A 21,381-nucleotide genomic window follows, 5' to 3' on the forward strand; every position below is an offset into this window, starting at 1 on the left:
TACGCTGCGGTTGGGGTGTGTGATTGAAGCACTTACAGATGTACCTGCGCTAGTTGAGCAGTGAAGCTATGGCAGCACAGGTTTCAGTGTGGGCTAGGCTCCCCAGGGTCCCTATGGGCTAGTACAGACTGTGCTGCCGTTGCTTCATTACTGTTGGTTCTCCTGCTACCTAGAATAAAGCTAGCTTGGATATGGCTTCACATGCTGCAGTCACACCTGTACCCTTAGAGACCGTACTTGCCCCAAAGAGTTCACAAGCCAAGCGAAAGTAGTGGGAAGAGTTGGTAGGTTCCTTCCTCCTCTGGCCCTTCCTGGGAGTATGGGTAGAGGTTGGCATAGCTTCTCCTGCCCCTCAGTCCATGTAGCTCCAGCGCTTCTCCCCAACATGGAGAGCGAGTGTGATGGGCAGGGCCAGCTCCAGGCACCAGGGAAGGAAGCAGGTGCTTGGGGCGGCATGTCCGGGTCTTTGGCGGCAATTCAGCCGCAGGTCCCTCAGTCCCTCTCTTCCTCTTTGAGCTGCTGCTGAATAGGAATAGAGGGTGCGAAGGACCAGCTGCCGAACTGCCGCCGAAGAATGGAGTGGCACAGTTGAGCTGCTGCCGATCGACTTTATTTTTATTTTTTTCCCACTTCGCTGCTTGGGGCGGCAAAAAAGTTGGAGCCGGCCCTGGTGATGGGAGATTCCTAACTCCTCAGGGGCTTCCTCGGGATGGAGGCAGAGGCTAAGCCTAATTTTCTTGACGAGTCCCTTCTAATTATTTGGGATAATAAGAAAAACTTGCAAAAGTTGGTTCGTAGGGCTGATTAAAGTGCTAGTAGGGTCAGATGTCTGATTGCAAAAGTTCCACCTTTGTGCGCTGTGCTCTGTGTGGACACTTTCAATGTGGGTAGATCTATAGATTTTGAATGGGTCGGCTCTTTGTGTGGAGCTGCCCTGGGAGTTTGAGTCATTATTGACAAAAACATGTTTTCGCTCTTCTCAGCACCGAGGAGCCAGTGGGAGAGCAAGGTGGGCTCTGCTCTGCCTCATTCATCACCAAAGCTGGCCACTAAAACCCAACTGCAGAATTCCTGGGCCAGAATTTGGCTAATTATTATTAGTGGTGCTGTAAGAGGCAGAAAGAACAGAGCTAGATTTCCAGAGCAAATGCGTCCTGCAGGTCAGTGAGAGTGTCATTTTCACAGTCACTTTTCAGGCATTTGGAGTGCACAGGAGGTCCCAGAATAGGTTATCTGCTCAATTCTGGCTTACGCCATTGCTCTTTGCCCTTTGTAGTTCCAAGACTTTAGGAAGTGGCAGGCTGTTTGTTTTTCCCTCTGTAGCCTACTCTAAGATGTGTGCTGGCAGGCTGGTCAGTGCCCTATGAAAGGCTGTGAGAGCATATAGTGAGTCACAGATAGTTTTTAGTAATGGTAGGGTAGGGGAGCTTCCTTTGTGAACAGCTTCCCTGCCCACATGACAAGTTCTGGGAAATGTTAAAATGCCTCAAAAACCCTTCTGGCATCTTGACATTACTGAATTTCAAACCAGAGCTGAGAAAGTGCTTTGCGTTTTACACTTGATAAATCCAATATATTTCCTCATGGAGGAGCTGAGCTATTTTTGCTAAGAGGATTAGTGTCCTGTGTCCCTTTAGGGTCTGACCCTGCATTCTTTGTATACTCCAAAACATCCGCCAAAATCCAGAAGAGGTTTGGATGTGTGAGCAATGCAGGCTTGACTAAAGCTTACTGTAACGCCTCACTCCGAGACACCAGAGAGATTCTGAAAAAAATCTTCCAGAAGCACTTCAGATTAAAAATTGAGTGAACAGTAAGGACCATGCAGGAGACTTTTGACAATGGCAATTGAATTTGCTTTTGTTAAGTGAGACAGTGTGATCGGGGGGATGGGTCAAGATATCAAGAGACATGGGTTCTGTTCCCAGCTTAGCCCTGGCTGATTTAGTGTCTGTCTTTAAGCAAATCCTTATTTCTTCCTGCCTCTCTTTCTTCATCTCTAAGAATGGGGATAAGTGATTTTCTTACCTTTATTAAAGCCTTTTTGAGATCCTTGGCTGAAAAGCACAATAGGGGTGTAAAATAGTACTAAATGTTACGATACAAAAAGTACACTTGGTCTCATAGAAATAATGCTAACCAATTACAAGTCCTGCCTTACTTCTGTTGAAGTCAACAGCAGAGGAAATACTACTTGCTTAATAAAGGATACAGTTCTTAAACATAGAACTATAGAAACTGAAGAGACCTCAAGAAATCATCTAGTCCAGTGCCCTGTGCTCAGGCAGGACCAAGTAAACCTAGACTATCTCTAGCAGTTGTTTCTCTAACACATTTTTAAAAACCTTCAGAGATGGGGATTCCACAACTTCCCTTGGAAGCCTATTCCAGTACTTAACTACTCTTGTAGCTAGAAAGTTTTTCCTAATATCCAACCTAAATCTCCCTTGCTGCAGATTAAGCCCATTACTTCTTGTCCTATCTTCAAGGTACATGGAAAACAATTGATTACTGTCCCCTTTTAACAGCCCTTAATATATTGGAAGACTGTTATCAAGCCCCTCCTCAGTCTTCTTTTCTCAAGACTAATCATGCCCAAGTGTTTGGTGGGTTTTTTTTGTACCTTTCCCTGTAAGTCAAGTTTTCCAAATATTTTCTCATTTTTATTGCTCTTCTCTGGTCTCTCTTCAATTTATCCACATTTCTGTTAAAGTGTGGTGCCCAGAATTGGACACAATACTCCAGCTAAGACCTCACCAGTGCTGAGTAGAGCAGGACAATTACCTCCTGTGTCGTACATACAACAGTCTTGTTAATATACCCCTGCCTGAAATTAGCCTTTTTTTCAACAGCATCACATTGTTGACTCATTCAATTTGTGATCTACTATAACCCCCTAGATCTTTTTCAGCAGTATTACCACCTAGCCAATTATTCCTCATTTTATAGCTGTGCATTTGATTTTTCCTTCCTTTGCACTTGTCTTTATTCAGTTTCATCATGTTTCTTTCAAACCAGTTCTCCAAGTTGTCAAAGACATTTTAAATTATTGAAGCCCCTCCCAGTGTGATGTCATGTGGAAGTTGTATAAGCATACTCTCCACTCCATTATCCAAGTCATTAATGAAAATATTGAATGGTATCGGACCCAGGACTGACTCCTGGGGGACCCCAGTAGATGTGCACTGCCGGTTGGACAGCGAACCACTGATAACTACTCCTCGAGTCTGGTCTTGTATCTAGTAATTTCATCTAGACCACGTTTCCCTGTTTGGTTTATGAGAATGTCATGTGAGCCTATGTCAAAAGCCTTTCTAAAATTAAGATATATCACATCTGTTGTTTCCCTTCTATCCATTAGGCCAGTAACACTCTCAAAGAAGGAAATTAGGTTGAGTTGGCATGATTTGTTCTTGATAAATCCATCATGGCTATTCCTTATAATCCTGTGATCCCTTAGGTGCTTACAAATTGATTGTTTATACTTTATTCCTGTATCTTTCCAGGTATTGAAGTTAGGCTGATTGGTCTATAATTCCCTGGGTCCTGTTTGTTCCTCTTTTTAAAGAGAGGTACTCTGCCCTTCTCCAGTCCTTATACATACCAGTAGCTCAAAAGAGTAAAAAGAAAATTTGGAGCAAATTGTGGATGGGAATGTGACAAGCTCCTTGTGATAGTTGGAGTGATGTTGATTCTTTGCTGTCCTGTTTCAACACTTGCTAATGGAGTTGTCAGCATTAAATACCCCATTTACCTTTTCAGGGTTAGTACATGAAGCACGTGAGACCTTTATCTAAAAAAACTATGAATAAAACAGTGATAAGGGTTTTTTTTTCCCTTTCAGTTGTGCAGTAACAATGTTCCTTTCATTCATGTCTGCTTGAGAACAAAAAGTGTTTTGTGTACTTTAGGACCAGGCGAGGTTGGGTAAATGTTCTATAGGGATATGCAAACTGTTCCTGTGAAACATCTTAAAATCTTGACTTGGGGTGGCCATCTTTAACTAAGGGTGCAATCTTTAACCGCACAAGTGCAGTTGATTGTGCTCCATTTTACACATAATTTGAATGTAGAACTCCAGGGTTTGCTCTGTGGCTTAGCCAAGAGGCTGCTAAAGCTAGTGGGGGCAGTGGTCTGCGGGACAGTTCACTCTAGTGTGAAGGGCTTTGGACTAGGAGTCTAAAGACCTGGATTTTATTGCCAGTTCTGCCATAGATTCACTATATGGCTCTCAGCAAGCCACTTCAACTCAGGGTGGCTAGTGAATTTGAGTGCCACTAGCTTTGTTTAGATGTCAGACTTGAGACACCTGGGGGCCTTATTTCTGAAATGGTATCTGCAGCTCCACCTGAAGTAAAAGTTGATGCAGGAGTTCAGTATTTATGAAATTGAGACCCCAGATACCTCAAGCTGGCCATCCAAGAAATGGAAGCTCCCAAAAATCAGTGGGCACTTTCGCACAGTTTGCTCCAGGCTTCTCTGTGCTTTATTTCCTCTATCCATAAAATGAAGCAGCAAAGAATCCTGTGGCACCTTATAGACTAACAGACGTTTTGCAGCATCAGCTTTCGTGGGTGAATACCCACTTCTTGCATCTGAAGAAGTGGGTATTCACCCACGAAAGCTCATGCTGCAAAACGTCTGTTAGTCTATAAGGTGCCACAGGATTCTTTGCTGCTTCTACAGAACCAGACTAACACGGCTACCCCTCTGATACTTGACACCATAAAATGAAGTTGATGATACCTTTGTACGGTGCCTTGAGCTCCTTGTACCTCAAAGTTTGTGCTTTGCTTTGTGGGAAATTTAGAATTGGAAATAAACAAGACATAGAACATAACTGACTTTCAGGGAAGCACATGTAGCAGGACCGAACGGTGGGACATGTTATTTTTATTATAAGGCTACTGATTTCACAATTAGCAAACTGCCCTTATGATATGATCAGATAAGGAGGGATTGTGTTGATGGTGTTACAGAGACAGCTTGATTTTTTTTTTTAATAATTGGAGATATACCAATCTCCTTGAACTGGAAGGGACCTTGAAAGGTCATTGAGTCCAGCCCCTTGCCTTCACTAGCAGGACCAATTTTTGCCCCAGATCCCTAAGTGGCCTCCTCAAGGATTGAACTCACAACCCTGGGTTTAGCAGGCCAATGCTCAAACCACTGAGCTATCCCTCCCCCCCAGCATGCCCCTGCAGAACACTCTCTTTGTCCAACCATCCACCAAAATCCTGAGCCAGAGATCATTGAAGTCAATGGAAAGGCTCCCATTGAGTCAATGGGCTTTGGGCCAGTCCCTAACTGAAGTACGGTCACTTTATACATGCAGTTGTTTACAGCACTCAGATGCTCATGTTTGCTGTAGAAGTACCTAAGATAGATAGGTTGCTTCTACCGTTAAGTGTGTTTGGCAAAACCCACTGGGATGTGAATCCACACTCTCACACCCTAATCAAGAATCAGACCCCTAGACCAACAAGCCATCCTTGCCGGGGCTAGTCCGTCAGTGTTAGGGCCAGTCCTGTAGTTCATTGTCTCCTAAGAGGTGTAACAAGACCTCTGAAGCTCTCACGGCTTCACTTTTAACTTGAAAATAGTTAATGGCTTTTAGTGAATTTAGAGAATCTAGTGTTTCTAGTCTCAAAACAGGTTTCCAGTGATGTAAATATCTCTGACACAGAAGTTACAAAATAATGAAAACACCTGGGTTTATTCCTGAAAATCAACCAGGATTTCACACAACCCTGTGGCCATGACTTGTTGCTTTTGAGGCAGGCAAGGGAAAAGAAAAACAGCCTGGTCAGTTGTGGAAGGGCATATTTTCCAGGCCAATTGAAACCTGTGCCTTGTTTGCACAGAATGACTGATAAATTAAGAAATGTGCTTTGAAGGTCTGAAGAGTCCTTCATGCTTTTGTACAAATAGGCTCAATAAGATTTTTTTTCAGTTACCTTCCTACTGTACGTTTTAAATGAGGGGACTGAGGTTAAATGAAGATTTCGGCAGTGTTTGATCTTGGTTGGTTATTTGCATGACGTCAAAGGTAAATCTCCACTGAAACTGCCAGTGCAAAGTCACGAGTGCTGATTAGGATCCTATAACACCAAACCAACCATCGCTAAATGTCTGAGCTTAATATCACTCATTCTATTCACCCTGCTTTCTTCCTTCCCCCCCCCCCCTCCTACTGCTAGTTGTGGGGAAACTAAATTTGATTCTTAGGCCCTGATGATCCCATCCTGGGGGAAAACCATAGGAAAAGTTGATGAAAAAAGCTGGAGCATGTGTTTCTCATAGGATTCACAAGGTTTGCAGGCTAAGGATCTGCAGAGAAAGCAGAACAAAGCCATGTGCCTCCTGGGAAAACCTCTGGGATGGCCTTCCCCATGCTGCTCTCTGAAGTTCCCCTTGCCTTGAAAGTTGCACTGTCATTAGCTGCTCCCTCCACCCTGCAGCTATGCATCACCTGTCTGAGCTGCTCCCTCCACCCTGCAGCGATGCATCACCTGTCTGTCCAAGGGGATCCAAAGCCATGGCGGGGAGTTAAATTTGCTCTGCTCTAAATGGCAGTAATCCTGCATGTCTGTTTGATTGATTGGCACACTGAAGGCACACAAGCTTGTATTTCCAGCAGGTCAGAACTCAGATCACTTGCAGGGAGTACAGTGGGTCACATCCCACTCCAGAGAACGCTGAGTTCAGCATTTGGGAAGGAATGCCCTAGATGTGTCAAGGACAAGCACCATGTCCATCCCAGATGGCAGAATTCAGATTTAAGACAGGAAAAGGGAAAGCAATCTGCATGTACAAGGGGGATGTACAGCCAAGATGTGAGAACGCCAAATGGTCCTGCAATAGCGATTGGAGAGGGTAACACTGACTCACACAAAGCTACTTGATGTGAGGGAGCTTATAGCTATCAGGAATGGCATACTGTGGAAGAGGAAAACAGAGGGGTTTATGAAGATATGCCTGCAGACTCTAGGGGAATATGCATGGGTGAAAACAATGCCCCAGAAGTGATGCTGCTAAGAAGGAATTGGCAGCCGAAAATTAAGAAACCGGAAGGCATTGTGACACAACAGAATCAGTGCTTCAGGCAGCCATAGACTGCAAAGGAAGTGCTTGAGGAAAAAGCTCAAGGCGGCACAGGAAAAAAATGGATGGATTTTTAAACAGGAGTAAAAGGATGTTAAGGCAGGCAGAGAATCAGAGTGAGATTTTTCAGAAGTACAGAATGCTGGACTAGCTCTGCTTCCATTGACTCCTGTGGTACAGCTCCCATTGACTGCTAGGCCGTCACTGAAGTTCTGTGAATCAAGTCCTGGGAGTGCAATCAAAAATCTGGTGGGAAACAGACTAAGGAACAATAAAACTGCAGCTGGAGCATGTGTGTTTGACAGTACTACAGCGCACAAACAGAACCAGGAAGACCAATGCATCTTGCCTTCTGCCGTGGGTCACTGAGAGGTGACAAAAGGAAAACAAGTTATTTTTGGAGGAAAATGTTGCATGAAACTGCCAATAGCCAAGAAGTCTGTGTGACGTTACACCCCATATTCTTTATGGAAATATGGTTATGATATGAATATAGTATAACTAAGTTATACTTTATGCAATATGGTCTTGTAAGTTATCATTGGAAAGGTTGTAATTTACTGAATGTGTTTATCCAATTTGTATGCATATATCATTTTTTGTATCTGAAGCTGGTAATATTGACCGTGTCTCTGTATTTCAAATATGCTATGTTGGATGAGGCCAAACAATGTTAGTGGCTGATTGAAGAAATGCACACAAGCATAAGGATTACCCCAGGAACTGTGTGCAATAGAAAGCTCTTAGAGAGAGCACTACACAGTGGGAACTGTTTGACACAGGTCAAATAGCTCTATACAATGGGATCTGTTTGACTCAGGTCACAGCAAAAAAAGCTTTCCAGCAAGTGGGGGAAAGATAGACAAGAGGGACAAAGACAACATGAGGGGTACTCACTCTCCATACAACAACACACCTGAAAACACCCGAGGAACAAAGACTGAACTGTGAGAAATGATGGTCCCAGGCTAAGATCTTTAGCCTGCGTAAGAAAACCTGGGAAAGCCAAGGCAACTTGTGCCTTAAGAATCTGCAAGTCTGTTTATCACTCAGGGTGAAAATTTGTATTTTACCTATCTAGTGTGTTAAACTCAGGCTGTGAGTTTTGTTTATTTACTAAGGTCATCTACTTTGTTCTGTTTGCTATCTCTTTAATCACTTAAAATTCACCTTTTGTAGTTAAACTTATTTCTTGTTTATAATAAAACCCAGTTTATGTCATTTCTAACTGAGGGGGCAAGAAGTTGTGCACATCTCTCTTCACATTGAGAATGAGGGTGGATTTTTATGAGCTTCCGCTGTGTAGATTTTTCTGTATTGTGCAAGATAGTATTATTTTGGGTTTATCTCCCAAAAGGGGCATGCACGTGAGTGCCTGGGGGAGTCCTCTCACACAGAGCTGATTTCCTTCTGTGATTGCAGTGGGGTGTGGCCCTACCTCTGTGTGTGTGTGTGTGTGTGTGTGTGTGTGTGTGTGTGTGTGTGTGTGTGTGTGTGTGTGTGTGTGTGCTGCAAGAGGCCGGAGAGCCTAATTCAGCAAAGCAGGGAGAGGGAAACCTGGCTGGTTGAGCAAGAGAGGCTCAGTGAAATCCCAGTACATCAGGTGGCACCCCAGAACGGGGGTCCAACCCGTCAAAGCTCTGGTAATAGTAAAATACCTCTTTGGAGCTATTGGGCTGTCTCCAATCCACTGCTTGTCAACACATTTCTTGATGCGAGTCATAGAACACGTGGGGGATAGAAGGTGGAGGAGTTACACTGTATGTAAGAGTGATTGAAAATGTGATTACTCAGCGCTCCAGTATGGAACTAGAGAAACGCCTGTTGAGAGTCTTTGGATTAAATTTAGAGGCGAGAGCGATAAAGGTGATGTCGTGGTGGGTGTCTGCTATAGACCACCAGACCAACTAACAGAAGTTTCCAGATCACAGGCCCTGGTTCTCATGTGAGACTTCCATCACCCTGACATCTGCTGGGAGAGCAATACAGCGGTGCACAGACAATCCAGGAAGTTTTTGGAGATGTTGGGGACAATGTCCTGGTGCAAGTGCTGGAGGAACCAACTAGGGGCTTTGGTCCTCTTGACCTGCTGCTTATAAACAAGGAAAAATCAGTAGGGGAAGAAGAAGTGGGTGGCAGCCTGGGCAGCAGTGACCATGAAATGGTTGAGTTCAGGATCCTGACAAAAGGAAGGAAAGCAGCAGAATATGGATCCTGGACTTCAGAAAAGTGGACTTTGATTCCCTCAGGGAACTGATGGGCAGGATCCCCTGGGAGACTAATATGAGGTGGAAAGGAGTCCAGGAGAGCTGGCTGTACTTTAACGAAGTCATATTGAGGGTGCAGGAACAAACCATCCTGATGTGCAGAAAGAATAGCAAATATGGCAGGCGACCAGCTTGGCTTAACAGAGAACTCTTCGGTGAGTTTAAACACAAAAAGGAAGCGTACAAGAAGTTGAAACTTGGACAGATGACCAGGGAGAAGTATACAAATATTGCTCGAGCATGCAGGGGTGTAATCAGGGAGGCCAAAGCACAATTGGAGTTGCAACTTGCAAGGGATGTGAAGGGTAACAAGAAGGGTTTCTACAGGTATGTTAGTGACAAGAAGAAAGTCAGGGGAAGTATAGGACCCTTATTGAATGGGGGAGGCAACCTAGTGACAGAAGGTATGGAAAAAGCTGAAGTAATCAATGCTTTTATTTTGTCTTGGTCTTCACAGACAAGGTCAGCTCCCAGATTGCTGTGTTGGGCAGCAGAGTATGGGAGGAGGTGAGCAGCCCTAGTGGTGAAAGAACAGGTTCAGTACTATTTAGAAAAGCTGGACATGCACAAGTTCATGGGTCTGGATCTAATGCATCCAAGGGTGCTGAGGGAGTTGGCTGATGTGATTGCAGAGCCATTGGCCATTATCTGTGAAAACTCATGGTGATTGGGGGACGTCCCGGACAACTGTAAAAAGGCAAATATAGTGCCCATCTTTAAAAAAGGGAAGAAGGAGAATCCGGGAAACTACAGACCGGTCAGCCTCACCTCAGTCCCTGGAAAAATCATGGAACAGGTCCACAAGGAATCCATTTTGAAGCACTTGGAGCAGAGGAAGGTGATCAGGAACAGTCAACATGGATTCACCAAGGGCAAGTCATGCCTGACCAACCTGATTGCCTTCTATGATGAGATAACTGGCTCTGTGGATATGGGGAAAGCGGTGGATGTGATATATCTTGACTTTAGCAAAGCTTTTGATACGGTTTCCCACAGGATTCTTGCCAGCAAGTTAAAAAAGTATGGATTGGATGAATGGACTATAAGTTGGACAGAAAGCTGACTAGATCGTTGGGCTCAATAGGTAGTGATCAACGGCTCAATGTCTAGTTGGCAGCCGGTATAAAGCAGAGTGCTCCAGGGGCGGTTCTGGGGCTGGTTTTGTTCAACATCTTCATTAACGATCTGGATGATGGGATGGATTGCACCCTCAGCAAGTTCGCGGATGATACTAAGTTTGGGGGAGAGGTAGATACACTGGAAGGTAGGGATAGGGTCCAGAGTGACTTAGACAAATTGGAGGATTGGGCCATAAGAAATCTGATGAGATTCAACAAGGACAAGTGCAGAGTCCTGCACTTAGGACGGAAGAATCCCATGCACTGCTACAGGCTGGGGACCAATTGGCTAAGCGACAGTTCTGCAGAAAAGGACCTGGGGGTTACAGTGGATGAGAAGCTGGATATGAGTCAACAGTGTGCCCTTGTTGCCAAGAAGGCTAATGGCATATTGGGCTGCATTAGTAGGAGCACTGCCAGCAGATTGAGGGAGTGATTATTCCCCTCTGTTTGGTACTGGTGAGGCCATATCTGGAGTATTGTGTCCAGTTTTGGGTCCCCCACTACAGAAAGGATGTGGACAAATTGGAGAGAGTCCAATGGAGGGAAACGAAAATGATTAGGGTGCTGGGGCACATGACTTTTAAGGAGAGGCTGAGGGAACTGGGGTTATTTAGTCTGCAGAAGAGAAGAGTGAGGGGAGATTTGATAGCAGCCTTCAACTACCTGAAGGGGGGTTCCAAAGAGGACAGAGCTTGGCTGTTCTCAGTGGTGGCAGGTGACAGAACAAGGAGCAATGGTCTCAAGTTGCAGTGGGGGAGATCTAGGTTGGATATTAGGAAAAACTATTTCACTGTGGGGGGGGGTGAAGCACTGGAATGAGTTACCTAGGGAGGTGGTGGAATCTCCATCCTTAGAGGTTTTTAAGGCCCGGCTTGACAAAGCCCTCGTTGGGATTATTTAATTGGTGTTGGTCCTGCTTTGAGCAGGGGGTTGATTAGATGACCTCCTGAGGTCTCTTCCAACCCTGGTATTCTATGATTCTACCGTGCGTATTATGGGGTTAGAGAGGGACTCTGGTCATACTGTTTTGGAGGGAGCAGGTAATGGTTCCAATTCATCATTGCCCTGCACCTTTTGTGGTCATTTATGCCATATCAGAATGGCAGTGTTTTACCCCCACTTTACATTAGTGCAAATGACTGTCTGACTACACCAGGTGTAGAGCACTGGAGTATTAGCCCCAATGAATCAGATTGCACTCTGCCTCACTGATGATCAGTTTAGGAAGATGAGGTTACCATTGCTTCACCCTCTCTTAGCTCCATGTTCTTCATTCCAAGTAGGGTTTTTTGGTTCTCAAATAATTTACAATCTCTCCTTTCAATCAGACTAATGCAGGCATGGGGTAAGAAAAACAAATCCTTCTGGCTTTAGCTGTGTGAACAATCCAAGCCATTATGGCTGGGGAAACAGCAATAATCACAGCTTTGTTGTCTCTCCGATCAGCTGTGAAATAAGTCTTCTGACATAGAGATTTCATTCATCCATCTCTTTAGCTTCTTTTGTGGGAATGGTCATTCAGGGATGTGCTCTTCAGGTTTGAAAGAAGTATGAAGGAATTAGCTGAAGAAATTTTGGAGCCACTAGCAACAATTTTTCCAAGCTCATGAATGACAAGAGAGGTTCTGGAATACTAGAGAAGGGCTAATATAGTGCCCGTCTTTAAAAAGGGGGGAAAGGAGGAGCCAGGGAACTATAGACCAGTCAGCCTGACTTTGCTACCTGGGAAGCTACTTGAGCAATGTATAAAACATTCAGTTTGCAAATACCTGGAGGATGAAGGAGTGATCACTAGCAGCCAGCATGGATTTACCGAGAACAAATCATACCAAACCAGCTTGATTTCCTCCTTTGGCAGGGTAACTGATTTGGTGGATAGGGGGAATGTGATGGACATTATATACCTGGACTTCAGCATGGCTTCTGACACAGTCCCACATGACATTCTGATAAGTAAGCTGGAGAGCTCGGTGGAACTACCATTCAGTGGATACATAATTGGTTAAACAACCGCAAACAAAGACTAACTATTAATGGAATGATGTGGGTTGGAGGGAGGTCTCAGGTGGGGTTCCACAGAGATCTGTTCTGGGTCCAGTTTTATTTAACATCTGTATTAATGACCTGGATGTAGGAGTAGAGAGCATACTGATCAAATTTTCAGATGAAATGAAGCTGGGGAGCTTTTGCAAACATTTTGGAGGATAGAGCTAAAATTCAAAGGGATCTTGATAAATTGGAGAAGTGGGCTACAGACAACAAAATGAAATTCAACAAAGACACATGGAAGGTGTTACACTTGTTAGGCCTGAATAAAGATGTAGCACAAAAACCAGTTATGTCAATCTGACTGAAGTCAGCATGTTTCATAAAGCCCTGGGAAAAAGTGAGATACGAAAGGGAGGTGCATTCCTCAAGTTACCAGCTGCGTTAACTCCTGTCTTCCAGTGTCTGGTGCTTGGCAACTATGCTGATAAGAAAGTTGCTGGGGCATCACAACTTGCTTACATTATAAAGAAAGACAGATGTGCTTTGTTATTAGGGTTTGTTACTAACCAAAGGGGGGTGGGATATGGGTTGTGTGAAGTGAATAATTTATGACGTAATAAAACTGTCTATATAAGCTATACTAAGCTGTAAAGAGGGGGCTGGTTCTTTTCGGATACGAGCTGTTCTTTACTGATACGTGCACTTATCAATAAAGAACTTTTGATCGGACCTTGCTGGTGTTGCCTGGTCTCTCTGCGGTCAGACAACGAACTTCGCTGTTGGGGTTCGAGTCCCCGACACACTTAGGGAAGAAAAAACAAATGTACAAATACAAATTGGGGGATAACTGGTGTGGCAGCAGCATGGCTGAGAAGGATCTGGGAGTTGTGGTGGATCACAACCTCAACATGAGTTAGCAATGCAACATTATTGCAAAACAAGCAAATGCAATTTTGGGTTGCATTAACAGAGGTATAGCATGCAAGTCACAGGAGATGATAGTACCGTTCTAACTCTGCACTGGTTAGACCTCAGCTGGAGTACTGTGTCCAGTTTTGGTCACCAATGTATAGAAAGGATGTAGAGAAACTTGAAAGGATCCAGAAGTGAGTGACAAAGATGATCAAAGGGATGGACTGCAAGCCATTTGAGAAAAGGCTGAAGGAACTGGATATGCTTAGATTGGAAAAGAGATTAAGGGGGTACATGATAGTTGTCTTCAGATACTTGAAAGGCTGCCATAAGAAAGATGGAGAAAAGTAGTTCTCTCTTGCCACAGAGAGCAGGACAAAAGGCAATAGGTTCTAACTGCAGCACAGAAAATTTAGATTAAATCTCAGGAAAAACTGTAAGAACAGTAGGACAATGAAACAGACTGCCTGGGGAGGTTGTGGAAGTTCCTTCACTGTAAGTTTTCAAAGGAGGCTGGATAGCCATCTGGCTTGCATGATTTAGACACAACAAATCCTGCATCTTCGCAGGAGGCTAGACTAGATGACCCTTGCGGTTCCTTATGACTCTATAGTTCTATGTTTCTGTGTTTCATTGGGGAGCCCTAGCAGGCAATTAAGGGAACAAAAATCAGACTAGGGAGTTTTTGGGGGGGAATTGGGGAAGTGTTAGGTTGTTACGTCTTCCAAAATCCAGTCAGCCAGTAATGCCTCTGCATGTGGCTACAATGGCGTTATGTAGATCAGAACAACAACAAAAAAATCAAGTAACAAAATAATCATGTTTGCATAGTGAGAAGTTCTCTTTTACCAGCTACATCCAGCCTCACTTCATTCCTAAATCTTGTCTAGACTGGGGATTTCAGCCATTACTGGCCAGTTGCTGGTGTGACTGCACCACAGTGTGGACAGATGAAGCTGCTATAATTGGAATTTGGACCATTGTGGTTTAACTTTGCTTTCAAGCTTGTTACCCCTTTCTCTGGGGCTCCAAAATAGTCACGTAATGACTTTAAAACCCATTCTTTCATTTTCAAGTGTCACTACACTTCCCATTTTTGCCTGGAAGCAGAATTGCAGAAATTCCATGAGAACAAACCAGCTCCCTGTATTTCCAGCATGACCAGAAGCAAGACATAGAAGTTTCAGTGTGTGTTTTGAATAGTGGTTTACGTAGTGCTACTCACAATAGGATTCATTTTTAGGTGCTGAGCTCCTGGGGTGGAACAAGTATCTCAAGGGCCACTCCCACTGGCCAGACTGTACCTGTTGTTCCTAGAAGATTTCCCTCTTCACGACTATCAACTAAGCACCTTTTTTCAATTGACATATACTGATAAATCAGAATATACCTCCTTGGACTTTCCCAGAAATACTTAAACACACAACCTCAAGCAGTTTTAGAGTGCAAACAAGCCTCTTTTACCAGTTCCCAGACAACTCAGAAGCCACCATCCTGTTGCTCTGCAGGCACACCCAGATTTAATTACAGTAAGCTGAAGAGCACAATTTCCCATAGCGTTGCACCTTCAGCCTGTTATGAGTCACTTCTGAGCAGTAGAAATATACAGCAAGTAAATGTGCTGCATTCAAAAGGAGAGGTACCAAGTTACCAGTATGGGAGTAACTGTGCCAGTACCTGTGGTATGCCTCTGGCTATGCCCTGCATGAACTGGGGTTGGGTGTGTGAGAAGATTTTCAAGAGTGCTCTGCACTGGCCTAGTTTTGCTCCTGTGGAAGTGGATGGGTATTTCACCATGACTCCCGTGGGAGCAGAGAGAGGCCAATTCTGAGCGTGTTTGAAAATCCCAACCTCCATGTTTAGAGTCAGATTGACATAAGTGATTGTGTAGTTAACAAAAAGTGCTGCACCTTCTTGCCTGACTCCTGCCTATTGATTAAAGCAGTTCAGAAGGAAATAGGTATAATAATTAAATTCTGGGTTATAAAATATTGTACAAGAACTATAAAACAGCAAGCACCAAATTCACATGCAGTTGTTGTGGTTTCGTATTTTTTAAAGAGAAATTAGGCAGAGGATGAATTAAAATCTTCCATGGGCCACTTCCACCCCCACCCCCACCCCCAAATACCCCAGGCCTTTTTGTCCTAACTCACCCTAGCGAGGGTGGTCTCCCTCACTTAAGCAGTGTCTCAGTATGTTGCTGTTCCCAATGTGGTTGTAGTTTGTCATATCTATTGCTGCAAAACTTATAATGAAGACAGTGGAAAAGTACAGTTTCCCTGAAGGTTTTTCAGTTTCTGAATCTTCAATTTTCTTTGCATCCTTCACTTACCTGAAAGTGAATTAGAAAAGCAGAAACTTTGCTAAATCTGACATGTTCAAGAACACACAATGCTGGATATTCTGAAAGGAATTATTTCACTTGGATGACCTACTGCCTGGGCGGCTTTTAACTTTCCTGCACAGCGAGCTTTTGACACCTTTCACCAGTGAAGTCTGGTTCTAGTATAACAATCAGAGAATGAAGTTTTTCTCTTTCCCTGACTAGGAACATTGAAATGTAAAATCTGCTATTTTTAAAATAAACCTGAAATTGGATTTTTTTAAAAACAACTAATATACGACAAGTTTTATATTCGACCTTGACCAGATCTACTGCCTGATCCAAAGCCCCTTGAAGTCAATGAGAGTATTTGCATGGATGTCAGTGGATTTTGGACCAAGCCTTCACTGCTTACCCCTCAAATCCATAAATGTGTAGCGCTGGCTTTTTGGACTTTGCGTGTTACCTGATAGTCCCAGAAAATATTAGTCCTAAAAAATGTATGCTAAAGATTCAATGGAAACACCAGCCATCAAATTCTGACTCTCTTCACTTCCTCTCTACAAATTGAGTGCTCTGCTCAGCCTATATTTTATATTAGCCCAAGTGAATCTGTGCAGTTCCCTTCATGGCTTCCTGTGCAAGTTTCTCATGCCAGGACCACAATTATTCCAAGAAGGGAGAATAGGTAATTGCCACAAATAGAGCTGGAGGCATGTGTTAGAATTGCAGACATCTTCCGTTGACCCTGGAGCCTCAAATACTGCCTTGTGGCTTAGTGCATAGAGGGGCTGCAGATCTCAACTCATAGGATTCTGGAGGAACCAGGATGGAGGTGAAACAGCAGTGAACCTGTGGTTCCTCTCCCAGTTCTTTCACCATCATACTATTAGAAGGGACTGCCAGAATTCAGCCCCAATGGAGCAGGGGTCTTGGAAGGACATGGGAGCAATGTCTTTAATACACATAAGGTTTAGTTCAACCCCAGTTTAATGACTCAATTTATCTGATCTCAGTAATGTATAGATATGAGCAATGAGCTATAACACCAGAGTTGTGTGGGATGAAAGTAGCTTTAGGTCTAAAATGAGTGATGCACCTTGCACTTGAAAATAAAGGAGGGACATGCTGCAGACTTGGGGAAAGGAGGTTAACACATGGTGGAAACTATCAACATGTTTTAGTATTAAGTATCAAGGACATTACTTTAAATTACTTTAAACTGGCAAACCTAATGGACCACGGGATAGTCTTGCACCTCTAGGTTGCACAGTCAAATCCAGGTAGGGTGACCAGAGAGCAAGTGTGAAAAATCATGACATGGGGTGGGTGGTAATAGGAGCCTATATAAGAAAAAGACCCAAAAATCAGGACTGTCCCTATAAAATCGGGACATCTGGTCACCCTAAATCCAGGTGTGGCTTATGTGATATGCTCATGGTGGCTTTGATCCTGTGTCCAGTGTACAGGTGCCAGCAACACAGAAATCATTGGCACCGTATTAGTAGTCTCAGCAGAGAGGCCAATGATTGAACGGAGGCATGGAGAATGAACTCTCACCTTAACTAGAGAGATGGTCTCTCCACATCAATTCTGAGACACTGACAGGACTCTGCAGGGAAGCTTTTGTGTTATGCCCATGCTGTTGCAACCCTTTGGTTAAAGGAGTTCAATCTCCAAGGCTGATAATCTGATATCTTTCATCAATAATAAAATCACATGCATTTATTTCATTTATTCTTTACAAACACAATTGTATGTGGACAGATGCACTAATCTGCTTCCTCCTGAGAGGCAAATGCCATATTTCACTGGGATGAGAGTCTGTTGTTCATATTTGTGAGTGAGGGTGATGATGGCTTTTAAAGACAACTGAGCTCTTCTGATAAATGGTTCTTATATTGACTTTAATTGGTGCAAATTTCCGAGCGGGGGATCACTCTCCAGAAGGATTTCTTCAGATGTTTGAAAAACTTGTGTGAGCATTGGCTTTTCCCTTTTCAGAAGAAGAATGAAATGATCTGTGAAGCTCCTACAGTGTAAATAATAGAGCAGTTCTAGAAGAAAATCATCTTTAAAAATAATGCAAAACTCCATAGTGACGGTTAAACACCCCACAGGCTTTCAGAACTCTCCCACAGCAAAGTGCAATATTGGTGGGGGTGTGGAAGGGACCAGATTGTTGTTTCTTAGACAACAGCATCCCAGCGATCGTGATTGTCTCCTTTAAGAGTGAATTCCTCTGAGTGCAATTAAAATGAATGTATGTCAGCAAGAGTAGGAAGTGCCTGGTAACAGCTGAGCTGAGCTGCTGGTGTACTGTTAAATGTATATGTCACCCCAGCAGAGGCTGCCTTTGACTGGGAGGTGAGTGATCCCTGGGTTTAGGTTGACTATAAGCTCGCTACAGGCCCAGGGTTGCTCCCAGTGACATTAGTAGCAAAACCCTTGCTGGGATTTCAGTGAGAGCAGCATTAGGCCAGAGGGCGCAGTTCGGTGAGGTGATGAGTACTTTGTACAAGACGCTGAGCACGATCCGCTCCCATTGCACTCCCTGGGCCCAGTCCTGTTCCCACTGAGATCAGTGGTAAAACTCTCATTGACTTTTACGTGGGCAGCATCGTGTCCAGTCGAAGTTTTGGGCGCTCAGCACGGGCATGAACAGGCGCAGCTTCTGTGAAGGGCTTTGGAATAATGTGTGATGAGGGGAGCACTACATAGATTTAGGATCACTGACACCACTGATAAGCACAGTAGAAGAGCTGTTTGAGATGGGACCAGAGACACAACACGAGGGCTCTTTATGCTTATAAAGGATTCACTGTACTAGGCAGGAATCTTGATGCAACAAGCCTTGGAGAAATATCCCCATGATCATTGGAGTCAGCTGTGGTTAAGAATGAGGAAACATCTTTTTTTTTTTTAATTCTAGCCCTTAAGCTCCTTAAGGAATCTACTATTTACTTGAAAGTCACCATGTCTATGTAGGACCCCATCATGTGAGGTGCTGAACAATTCTTGGTGGTGCTGAGCACCCGCAACCCCCATTGACATTAATGGATCATACACCTAAGCATTACACATATACATACAGAGGATTGATCTATTAAAATCAATGGAAGCAGAGAAAGCGCAACACCCTGCATGACTGGGTCCTAGGTCGACGTAGCAGTTATCAAGTAAATAATAAGTGCCTCGGGGAGCTTAAGGTCTAGATTAAATCAAACACATGACAAAGATGACACATGCAATTCTCAAGGTGCTTTTTCATAGATAAAAATACAGATCAGCGAGGCCGCCTCTCCTCAGCTCCTTTGTCCTCCCACTGGGTTGGTTGCCAAAACGGGGCAGCCTCTGGGTCACAGTGTCCAGGCCGTTGTCCTGGGTCCAGCCTGCTAGGCGAGGTCACCCCTGGTCCTCTGCAACAACAAACACTCTCTTCCACCACCTCGTTAAACCAGCAACACACAGGAAAATCGAGTCACCCACACTCTTCATGCAAACCATTAAGAAAATAAGAAAATCCCCCACTCCATCACAAGAAGACCACAAACATAGTTAATAAACAAAAACTTTTAGAAATTCTTACATATTTCCAAGATTTAGCAGATCTACACATCCCAACAGATTTTGCGGGTTCCAGAGAGCTCAGCTGAGGCAAGAAGTTATTTTTTATTATTATTTTATTATAAATTAGGGTTTTTTTTCATAATACAGACAGTTGAAATAGGTGAGTCCCTATGAAAGATACGCAGGACTTTTTGTATTTGTTTTTTGTGCTACTCTTCAATGATCCTCCTGAAAATTAGATCTAATGCCTCTAAGGCAAATTCAGCACTGATATAAGCAGGTACAGCTCCCACTAATGATACTAGCTGTTGCATCTGCTGATGCCAGAACTAAATTTAATCTATGTGTGAGAGTTTGGTTTAGTTGCTACTTTCAGACCCCTATGTTTTTCCAGGTCTTTTCATCACATAGCGACTGCAATGAAAAGGCCAATAGTTTCTCCATTTATTATCCCAGGAAGACGTTTAACAAATAACCCCTTGTTTTTTATTTGTGCATTTCAGGCCGCAGCAGCTGGTCTTGGCTATGTTGGGGGATATGTTATTAACACCTACAAGAATTATGACAGCTTCGTGCAGGACAAGTACGCCATGCTGCCAGCAGTGATCATCATTTGTGTTGCTGTAGTGATGTTTATCATTGGGCTGATTGGCTGCTGTGCCACTATCCGGGAGTCACGTGTTGGGCTGGGACTTGTAAGTATTGCACATTCAGCCATAATCCGTTTCATACATTATCCCTAAAGCTGGCTAAATGAGGTGCTGGGCAGAGTCAAGCTCCACTGCAATGCATTGGTTCTACTGCGGATGACGCATCGTTTCATTAAACAGCCTTAGATTGGTACTACAATGATGGGACTGTGTAAAACCTAAATAGATTGACAGCCACTTTTCAGGCACAGAAAGAAAACTTGGAACATGATAAGTTGCGGGTGCCCAGAGCAGTGCTGCGTGGAACATAGCACTTCTATTTCACAAATATTTGGTGTCAGTCCATTATCTCTGCTTCAGCAAAGCAGCTTTAAAGAACCTAATTTTTGGCCAGGTCTACACTTAGAACTTATGCTGGTTTATGATATCAGTCGGAGGTGTAATTTTTAGTGACATTTTTACATCAGCAAAAATCTTAGCATAGATATTGTTATACCAGCAAGAGTCTGTTTGCCAGTATCACTTATTTGAACTGAAGAACTGATGTGAGCTATACTGGCAAAAGCACTGTTTGGGTAGGGTAGGGTAGTAATAGTTTGTTGGGATAACTGTATCAGCAAACCTTTCCTAGTGTAGACTTGGTCTTTGTTTTGAGCTTGTAATAAAACCTAGAACCAAGCATGTTTTAGGTGGTTTGGAGTTTCTGTGTAAACAGTTTCCACAAATCTAGTGCAAATTTCTGAAGCTAAGGACCAATCTGAAGTCATAAACACCTGCTGCATCACTAAAGACCCTTCTGGGATAGCGGGCCCTGCACAATATCAGGGATGAGGAAGTGGTTAAATTTGGCCAAAGGCACACAGAGCAAACCCCTGTTCTTGTAAAAAGTGCAATGGCATCCTCGTCCACACAGCACAGAGGAAGATCTTTTTTTTTTTAAAGGAATCATCAGAGAGATCCTCAGAGTAAATTATGTGGAATTTGGTTCTACTTCAGAAGAAATGAAGGGTTGAAAGAACCCTACTAGGATCTGAACCTCTGGTTTGCATGAGCTTTGGGTATTTAAGGCCTAAGGTATAGGCCACTAACCCAGCTGGGTAGTCCAATCTCTGTGACATCACAGCGCAGTAAAATGTCTGTATCATCTTGCAACATTAATGCATCACAAAGGATTGATATTCTGTCTAATATAACAAACCTCAGGCTCATTAAGCACTCAATAAACTTGCTATGGAAGACATGGGACAGACCCACAGAATTTGGGACTGTCTTGAAGACTTGGGGATGATAGGCAACTCTGTTATTAGCTTTCAAAACTGGGTCAGCACACAAACTTTCATGGTGGCCGTGGTTCTTGGCTACAGGGAGGGCCTAGAGGTAACCTGTTTCGTGAAGGTAGTCTCTCCACCTTCAGTTCCATGCCTCATTCTTTAGGAGTAGGA

The 21,381-nt window shown here is 43.7% G+C and overlaps 1 protein-coding gene across 1 annotated transcript in view; it reads left to right on the forward strand.

Annotated features, from left to right (window-relative positions):
- Positions 1–21,381, forward strand: part of LOC123373045 (tetraspanin-36-like) — a 47,805-nt gene that overhangs the window by 9,894 nt on the left and 16,530 nt on the right. Inside the window, exon 2 of the mRNA XM_045021788.1 lies at positions 19,793–19,984. Within this exon, the coding sequence (XP_044877723.1) occupies positions 19,793–19,984 (192 nt within the window). The remainder of the gene's footprint in view (positions 1–19,792; positions 19,985–21,381) is intronic.

The sequence above is a fragment of the Mauremys mutica genome, chromosome 6 (genome assembly GCF_020497125.1).
Source record: "Mauremys mutica isolate MM-2020 ecotype Southern chromosome 6, ASM2049712v1, whole genome shotgun sequence".
Classification (NCBI taxonomy): domain Eukaryota; kingdom Metazoa; phylum Chordata; order Testudines; family Geoemydidae; genus Mauremys; species Mauremys mutica.